This window comes from Cebidichthys violaceus, unplaced genomic scaffold (assembly GCF_023349555.1).
Source record: "Cebidichthys violaceus isolate CVI_PGR_0920_01 unplaced genomic scaffold, fCebVio1.0.p SCAF_101, whole genome shotgun sequence".
In the NCBI taxonomy this organism is placed as follows: Eukaryota; Metazoa; Chordata; class Actinopteri; order Perciformes; family Stichaeidae; genus Cebidichthys; species Cebidichthys violaceus.
The window spans coordinates 588,639-598,358 of record NW_027176265.1 but is presented as its reverse complement, the minus strand read 5'-3'; the positions used below and the strand labels follow the sequence as shown (position 1 = coordinate 598,358).

The following is a 9,720-nucleotide window of genomic DNA, read 5'->3' as shown; positions in this document are numbered from 1 at the left end:
AAGCAACTGGGTATACCCTAAAAGGTTATAGTTAGTCATGCTGCAGTTTACTATACTCCAGAGTCAATATTAGCCTCTGGAGGAGGTTACACATTACATTTTTGATTATACATAAATACATGTTGCTCTGGCAGATCATCTCAATCTCATGAAGGAGACTGCTGACTTTTATCTGAGGCAAGATAAAGGCTTAACTGAGACTTAAAATGACAGATGTGAAGTCCGCTGAGCTCGTCTTCATCTGTTTCATGCTGCTTCACGGTAAGACAATTTGACTATCCACAAAGTACGCAAAAAAGATAAAAGCTGAACAGTTGTAAGTTTGTAGTTACAGGGGTACATCAGTTACTTCTGGTCCTGTACAGTGAGAACCTCATTCAAACTCCTAATAATGACAAAGATTTATTTAAAATTTACCGTCTGGTTTGACGGTCATGAAACATGAAACACAAGAAAACAAATATTATGTGTATATATATATATATATATATATGCCATTAGTTTCCTTAAATTATGTAATATACATTTGACTAAATTAGTTTATAATGGCTACATGGCACATTAATAAATACTATTTCAGTCCTCGACTGTATAAAATATTCATTTTATATTTCCAGCTTTTATTTTCCAAAGAAAATCAGGGAATCAGGTACAATTCTGACGAGAAAATAGTGCTACCTATCTAGTCAATAAAGCAACCATTATAAATTAAATTAAAATTCTAAATAGATATATTTTATCATATATTTTCATGGCTTTCTTATTGACAGTAGTGAGATGACAGGAAATGAGGGACAAAGAGATGCTGCAAAGGTAATTCATAATTAATTTGTCATATACTTAAAGGCTTGTTCATAGACCAGTTGTAAGCCATTAATAAGAACAACTTTTGTGTTGTCAGGTTGTGGGGAAAAAAACACTCTGGCTGGTGTTTATTAACTATTAATAAAGACTTTGGTTGCAACTTATGAACAGTGTCAGACAGACATACAAATGTACTGTTTATGTAGTTTTCAGATGTATTTAGAGGCAGTTTAGTGACTGAAGCCCTTAAATCTGTGGTCAGTAATTAAATTTGATTCCATTATCTTTGGGTCATGTCTTAATTATCATGTTATAATCCATTTTAAGAAGGTGAGATGAGTCTATGTGGTGGCCATGATTGCTTATCCTGAAGCCGTGTTTCTGGATGTGCCCTGAAAAAACCATCCAGCCACGAACAATCAAATGCACCCACTCTGGGCTTTGGGCATTTATCTTGCGTTACAGATTTCTTTTTTTTCATGATAATTAGCTTGTTATCACGAGAAAACAACATGATAATTCACTTGTAATCTCAACATAACAGAGTAAAAAATCTATTGTAACCACAGCCAATCTTGACTTCCCTGCTGTACAGCAGATAAAGATCCGTAATGCTTCTGTAAACATACCAATACAAAAAAATGGGACTTCATACTTCCATGTGCCCCTATATGAGTTATTTCACAACTTTTGTTTTTTATTTTCTCTTTAAATCCAGGTTTTGTAGCAACATTGAATTGCACAAGCCCAACTCCTGAATCTTTGTTTGCTGCATTTGAGAAGAATTTATTCCCTAAAAAACTACTGCGACCTGTGACAAACTTTTCAAGTCCAACTAACATAACCATTAGTATCACTGTGGTGGGAATTCTAGGAGTGGTGAGTCTACAGACACCTTTTTAATGAAGTTGTTTCACAGTCATTCATTTAAATTCATAATTAATCTGTATTACTCTAGTTTATTTAAAACATGTGTTTCATCCACAGGATGAAAAATCCCAAACCCTGTCAACACTCTTATGGCAAGTTATAGTAAGTTCTCAGAAGACTAACAAAAGGTCTTTGTCCACGTAAATCCACTATGTGCAGATTTTTTCACATGATTACATCATCTTTAATATTATTATGATTGCATTAGTTTTTGTTTGTTGAAAAATAAGCTAATTCAAGGAGTAGGAGGTGTGTCATTTTATATTCCCACTGGGGGGCATCAAAGTCAGAAATTTTCTGTTGAAGTTTTGTTGAAGAGCATGCCATTGAAATGACTAAACTGGATTTAAATTAACCTTAAACTGAAGTTAATTTACTTGTTATTGTTAATTAACTTGTGACTAAATAACTGTTTGTGTAAAATGTTAAAATGTCATGTATTTTCTTTCCCTAAAATGATGGTGACATTGGGTGTTTTTTTTTTGTTTATGTAGTGACACAGCTGAAATGAATTGCACTTTCTAAGCTGTTCATCACATCAGTGTTGTTCTGTTTACTGTAGGAGTGGGATATTGAGGAACTGAGCTGGGATGAGGAGGAATGTGGCACTAAACTGGTCTCTGTCCATCGTGAAAAGCTTTGGGTCCCAGATGTCCATATCGCAGAGTTGTAAGTTAGAAGTCTGTTTAGTAGTCCGTGAGCTTTTTCCATTGATTGTCCAAATCAAAGAAAACCGCCTTGGAAAGCAATCTTTGACGTTGTAAACCTGATCATAAACCTCCATGCAGGTATACAGTATTTGAGCTGTTTGGTACTATGGAGCCTAAGTGAATCTACTTGATGCCCCATTTTTTTTTAAAAATGCTAAAACTATGACTTTTTTTAGGTATAAAAAGACCAACTCATTTTAGTTAAAGCCAGTACAAGGAACTTTCATTTTGTGTTGATTTTTATGGGCCCTGTGGACGAAAGTGCTAGTGTTTCCCAGCATCAGAGTCCCTGTAGAAAACCTCTCATTTTACTGCAGCAGCCGTCTGACAGGTTCTGGTTCCTCAATACAAATATTAATAAATATTGAAAAATTGACAGGCAATAAAAACAGCAAGCTGTCATCATATTTCTCTCTTGGATTAATTTATCAATTCATAATTCAAATGAGTTTTCTTTTCTATTTCAGCATGGAAGAGGACAACTCTCCCCAAACTCCCTATGTCTACTTATACAACACAGGTCATGTATATGATGATAAGCCCATCCGAGTGGTCAGCTCCTGCCGATTAGTAATCTACACTTTCCCCTTCGATATCCAAAACTGCTCTCTGACCTTTGGATCATATCTACACTTTGGTAAGCCTGCTTAAATATAAATTACAGTTCTTGGAAAGTCTGATCTTTTAACTGTGTGAAGATGTAAAACCATTACAGCAACTTTGTATAAAAAGGTCTGGTATAAGCACTGATTGCAGTTGTGTTTAAATAGGGCCTGAAATGAATTAAAAAGAGTTGACTGATATCAACTCTTTTTAATTTTTCAAGCTTTAAGTGTTGGCCAATAAATGTGTGTGTGACACAAGGTTACACCTGGCCTCAGTTTTTCTGTTGTCCCACATTCAGATCATTTGACAATGTCAACTTTGAAAAGCCCTTTTGAATGTGCAATTAAATGTTATTCAAGCTACAGACATAAGGATGATTCAAGGCACCACATCTGAAGAGATACTGAAGGAGTCCCAAGATGTGTTGGAGACCAATGGGGAGTGGGATCTCGAAGGTATCAGTGTAGCTCCTTTTACCCTGACATTAGATGAGGGAAGCTACTCTGAGATCGTATACTATGTAAGTACTTTTTTTACAATATATTTATTGGTTTTTCAGTTTGCAAATCGCATGAAATTGTGAAGTGAAAAACAGCAACCCATTTTACTATTCTTGGTCCATCATTCCGATTAGGATCAATTTTACGTTGCGCTTGCAATATATATATATATATATATATGTCTACAATTCTTAACTCTTTGCTTTGTAAGTGTAAGTTGGTAAGATATATATACCCAGAATAAAAAGCTTAGGATCCAGTGGTAATTTCTTTGATAAGATTTGATCCACCATATTAACAATATCTTGCCAAAAGGATTTTGTTTTCACACATTCCCATATACAGTAGCAGTGTCCCTCTATCATTAAACTTAATGCAATTTATCAGTAGTTATGTCTGTAAGAATCAGCCATGTATACTGTATAAGTTGCAGGCTACTGTTGACTGTCTCTCTCTGAGCCTCATTCCAGTCATCTGAAGATATTTCGCCATCTATATCTTCCTTCCATAGCCTCCGTTTAGATTCTGGTGATTCATCAGACCCAGACACAAACAAGTCATACAAAGATGAAATTAATCTTAACAATGTTCTATGATTGCTGCCTCTAATGACAAAATGACAGGTATATCTAATGATGGGGTTTTTTCGGCGAGGACATAAAGCTCCTCAGTTGAATTTTTCCGCAAGAGGACATAAGTACTTCATCTTCTTTGTACATAACCTGCACTTTCTTTAACCCTTGTAATTGAATAGTTGACTTAGTACAGTGTGTCTGTTTTATTTTGTGTCCAGTCAGAATTAATCTGAAATGGTAGCGCACTGTGGGGGCAGTTCTGGCCACGCACACAATATTAGTGATGGTATAGTGTAGCATGCAATAGAAAAGAGGCTTAACCTGCTGAGCCCAGGAGCGGTTATACTAACAACTAATATAAACATGTATTCAGTGGTGATTTGTACAAGTGAAAACATAAAAATTCCATGCACATCACTCTAAAAGTTGTCAGCAATTGTAGAAATGAAGACAAATGCTCAAAGTGTGACTAAAATGTTAAGGTGTTGTACCTGTGTCTCTTCACAAGATCATTCTGAGACGTAGGCCAACCCTCTATGTGGTGAACCTCCTGATCCCCAGCTGCTTCCTCATCACAGTGGACCTCTTCAGCTTCCTGCTGCCTCCCCACAGTGTAGACCGATCCTCCTTTAAGATGACCCTCATCCTGGGCTACACCGTCTTCCTGCTTATCATGAACGACCTGCTGCCTGTCACTGGGGAGACAACACCTCTCATCAGTGAGTGACACCTCTGATATTGTTACTTACTTTATTCCAAATAATAATAAGGTTGAAGGATCATGAAATTCACTGCTGCACATGTGCTTTTAAAGCTAAGAGATTTGTTTACCGCACTCACACACACAGTTTAGGATTTGGAGATCTCTGTTGGCTGAGGAGTGTGTGTAGTGGTGTGTGCTGTCTTATATACTGTGGGTTCCACACGTATTTGTATAGTCACGTCTTGATTGGCCGGATACGGTTATTGCAAATTTTCAGCGGGCGAATGCATGTTCGTGATTGGAGGAGAGTATTATCCAAAGAGTCCAGTATCCCTGGAACACTGACAACAATATATATACCCTGTGTTGAAAATCTACAAAGACAAAAAAAATTAACCATTTAAAATCAAATTTCGTTATTAAACTTTTCTGGTTATGGTCTTGTTCTTACAGTACTAAAGAAACACCTGCATGCAGATGCAGATCAGAAACACTGTAAGAATTATGTACAAGGAGATGCATAGGTCTCTCAGGATTTAATGTCAACAGTATTTCCCAAATCAGATCATAACCAGGTTATGACTGAGGACGTTTAAAAGGTTACTAGCGTGCTTGTAAAACATACAGTACTTAATGAAGAAATGTGCTGAATCCTCCCTGTATTTGTTGGTTTTGTTTCTTGCAGACGTTTTCTTCTCCATCAGTCTCGCTCTGATGGTGGCCAGCCTGTTGGAGACCGTGTGTATCACGAATATCCAGTACAGCTCCAGCCAGTACAGTGCGGTGCCTCACTGGATCGACGTCCTTGTGCTACAATATCTAGCAGTTGTAGTTTGTTTCCCTCGAAAGAAAAACAGCAACCAAACTACTTTTTTCTCCAACCCATATACTAGAGGTATATCATTATTATCCGTTGACGTCAACTATGAAAGGCACGAGAAAGTTGATGAGGCAACTGATTTAGTTCGACACATTTTGCAGGGAGTTGGTGGTGAAATCCTTTGAAGCTTATTTATATGACTATGTTAAATTACAGGAAAAAATAATATTGCTTTGTTTACTGTCACCTCCTTTGTTGAAGAATTTATAAGAATTATTACATTTTGGAAACCAAAATCTTTGAGGTGTCCTGATGATAATTTTAATGAACACCTACAAGCCAATAAGAAGTAACTATTAAGCTAATCAGGTGCAACTTAGATTTGACATTTTTACATTATATATTATTAGTAATTAGCTATTTGACATTATTATATTGGAATTCAAATAAGCTGTTCTTTGTTTTTGACAGAACCAGCACAGAATTCCAGCATCACCAACATCTCAGCATTTCATCTTCAGCGCGTCTCTGGTGATACACCTCCAGCAAAACCCCAACCAACCCCTCTGGACCCGGCCCTGGAGGAACTGAGGAAACTGAGCAGAGATCTCGTGGCCATCCGCTTTCAGATGGACAAACACTTCCAGGGGAGCAACACCATGTCGGAATGGCAAATGGTCGGGACAGTCATCGACCGTCTGCTGTTTGGCTTGTACATCATTTTCATCATTGCCAGTTTCATCACCATCATATGCATCTGGATCCAGACCAACTAGTACGCAGCATGATCTAACTAGATGGTTGAAAGCGTGATTGAGAAAATATAGTATTCTGAGATGAGGCCCATGTTGATTAACTTTGTCAAGGAATACAATGAGAGTTTCTGGATCTTGGAAAACGTTGGTAGAGTTGTATTTATAAGAGTAACTGCTGTTGAGATCATATGACGTTGTGACTACAATTTTGGACAGGAATTTGAATGTTTTTTAACTCCTGCTTGTGCCATCTCTCAGTGGCATTGATGAAATGATTCCATCTTGCATTTAATACAGATGGGTTTTTCAACACGCCTTCATTTCTCCTCGCATTGACCACATACATCAAAGTTGCCAAACCCAGTCGGCTACCATACATAGGTGCTTTGTTCAGCATGCAAACACGCTTATAATGACAATGCTAACATGCTGATGTTTCACAAGTAATGGTCACCATCTTAGTTTAGCATGTTAGCACTCAACACCAACTACAGCGGAATCTGATGGAAATGTCTTTATTAGTTCAGCAGATATTTGGTCATGAATGGAAATTGTGACCTGATGATGAAGAGTAAAGTATTCACCAAAGTTATCACAATTCATCCAGTTATGGCCACTCATGGTCATAAACACCAGTGAAATTCAGGAAAAAAACACCAGAAGTAGACTTAACCATTAGGCGAGATAGTCAACCTGGGCCTGGGGGACTCATCTTAAAGACCACCAAACAGCTATAGATTTATTAGCATGTTTAGATAACAATAGTATTGAATAATGTTACTATTCAAACTAAATGTACCACAAAATAACTTACAAAAGGACCCAAAGCACATACAAATATGCAAATAACAGTGCACAACTTGCAGTCCTACATCTACCGTAAAGTAACCTTTTAGATTCCTAATATGTAGTCAGTTATCCAAATATATATCCAAATAACGTCAGTTTGGAATTTTGCTGCTATTGTTTTGTGAGATATGAGAGCCACTACAGGCTGTCACTTTGCATATTTCAGAGAAACCATGGTCAACAGTCTGCAGCTAAAATCATACTTAATCCTTCATTTAATAGGCAGTCTGCAGAAATGTAACAAAGGCCTAATGCGATTTCCAACACATTAAAGGTAATGCTCAGGCGGCTGGTCCAGGCTTAGCAGTAATTTTGCAGGCGGCAACATAGTGTTATAAATTAGTACGGCAAAAACGTACACAATTTGAGTTGAGCTGGCAGAATGCCGCTGTTCCTATGTAGGTTATCCGCTCCTGCTTGTTGATTCCAGAAAAGTGAAGAAAAGTTCAGTTGTGAAGTTATCCAGCACGTAGCGTTAGCATGCTATATCCAGCATCCAGCAGACAAAGTCAACTGCAGCTTTTTACTCCACTACATTTATTTGGTGACTCCAGTTACTTTGCAAAATCTGATTAATACAGCATAAGTTAAGACAAAAAAAAGGAATTCAAATTATCTCCGCCTTTACCACCTGCAACATTAAAGTGATGTGCACATGAATGCAGCAATAATCATAAGCCAATAATATAATTAGGGCTGCAACAACGAATCGATAAAATCGATTAAAATTGATTATTAAAAGCGTTGGCAACGAATTTCATTATCAATTCGTTGCGTCGCGCGATTATTACGCCACTCATTAAGTCGCGGAGATGTTTGAGTATAAAGTTGAGTTGAGCGCGGAGCAGAGCGGAGGTAGAGGAAAGACCATCGGACCCGTAACGTTGTTCTGAAACACACGGCGGAGGCAGAGAAATCAGTACGACCTAAGTCATCCAAGGTGTGGGAGCATTTCACACGCAATAAATCCAAAAAGTGTGTTAATTGCAAGATATGCAAAAGCGACATGGCACGGGAGCACCACGGCGATGATTCAGCACCTAAAACGTAATCATGTTGGAGTCCTTGATGAGGAGGAAGGGAGTTCAACAGCAGGATAAGTCACTACAGAATCCTACTGTTGTTCCGTTTTGAAGTGAGGAACGTAACGTCCCTCCAGTAGCTCTCCTGGTGCTGCTGTTTACTTGTTATCCTGCTTGCATGACAGCATGACAAGTTAGCATTAGCTCGTTAATAACAGTAGTAAAGCAGGGGTGGTATAGTTTGCAAGACTAAAGACACGTCTTTATTCACTCGCCTTTCCCCCGCCGATTCATCGATTAATCGAAAAAATAATCAACAGATTAATCGATTATTAAAATAATCGTTAGTTGCAGCCCTAGATATAACACACACTTTTCTGAAATAGACTATTCTGCATTACATTACAGTCATTTAGCAGACACTTTTATTCAAAGCGACTTACAATTCAGATTATATCACATTCCATCGACCACCGATCCTCTGATTGAAGGACGGCCCTGCTCTCCACTTAGACACATTTGTACTTGATGCTTACTTCTGTATTTCATACTACTGCATGACTTTTACGTGTAACAAAGTATTTCTCCGCCGTGTTATTGATACTTATACTTCAGTAAGAGATTTGAGTACTTCTTTAATCACTGTGCTTAATTAATAAAGATCATTGATTGGATTATTAATTATAATGCAGGGTTGTTGTTGTTTTTTTGGGGGGGGGGGTTTCTACGCATCTTGGGAAAACTGGTGAAACTTGATCAGTTTCTATCTGTACAGTAGATTGTACCAAATAGTGTATTATAATTAAGTAAACTGTCAGCTAAAGTAGAGCAAAGGAACCTTCAGTTTAGAGCTAAAATGATTGGTCAATTTATCTGCAACTATTTTGATAATATTTTGTCATTTTTTGAGACCGCTAAATTACCACCTCGCATTTGTATTTGTCCAACGTCAAGTTGCCGTTTACATACATGTCTGTCCAAAATGTCATCACTTTTTCATTTTATCCAATTAGACATTTTTGTGGAATTGTCATAATGACCATATGAATTCTTGAGTTATGGACCAAAACGTGTTTTGTGAGGTCATAGTGACCGTTGACCACCAAATTATAATTAGCTCAACCATTAGTGCAGGTGAACTATTTTATTTATTTTTTATTAAAGTTAATTTAATCTGACGTTTATGCCAAATTTGTTCGTCCCACCAGGCGTTCCTGAAATATCGCATCCAACAGAATGGACCGGACCGACAGGCGGACACATTCCTGGCACCGAGGCATAAAAAAATGCCAAATATCTTGTGGTTCCAGGTTTTCAAATATGAGAGTCACATTAGGTTCTGAATAGAAATAATTCTTAGTTAGTAGCAGCACTACTTCATTTTAGCGTTCATTAGATTAGTTTTGACAACTTTTCTATCAGTACACAAAAACAACAACCCTCATC

The 9,720-nt window shown here is 37.4% G+C and overlaps 1 protein-coding gene across 1 annotated transcript; it reads left to right on the top strand.

Moving 5' to 3' along the window:
• Positions 1 to 206: 206 nt before the first annotated feature.
• LOC137886606 (5-hydroxytryptamine receptor 3A-like) lies at positions 207 to 6,424 on the top strand. Its single transcript, XM_068729139.1, has 9 exons — positions 207 to 261; positions 1,523 to 1,683; positions 1,792 to 1,836; positions 2,297 to 2,403; positions 2,912 to 3,081; positions 3,410 to 3,570; positions 4,634 to 4,844; positions 5,514 to 5,723; positions 6,126 to 6,424. Exons 1-9 carry the CDS (start codon positions 207 to 209, stop codon positions 6,422 to 6,424), a joined length of 1,419 nt encoding a protein of 472 aa, XP_068585240.1.
• Positions 6,425 to 9,720: the final 3,296 nt, after the last annotated feature.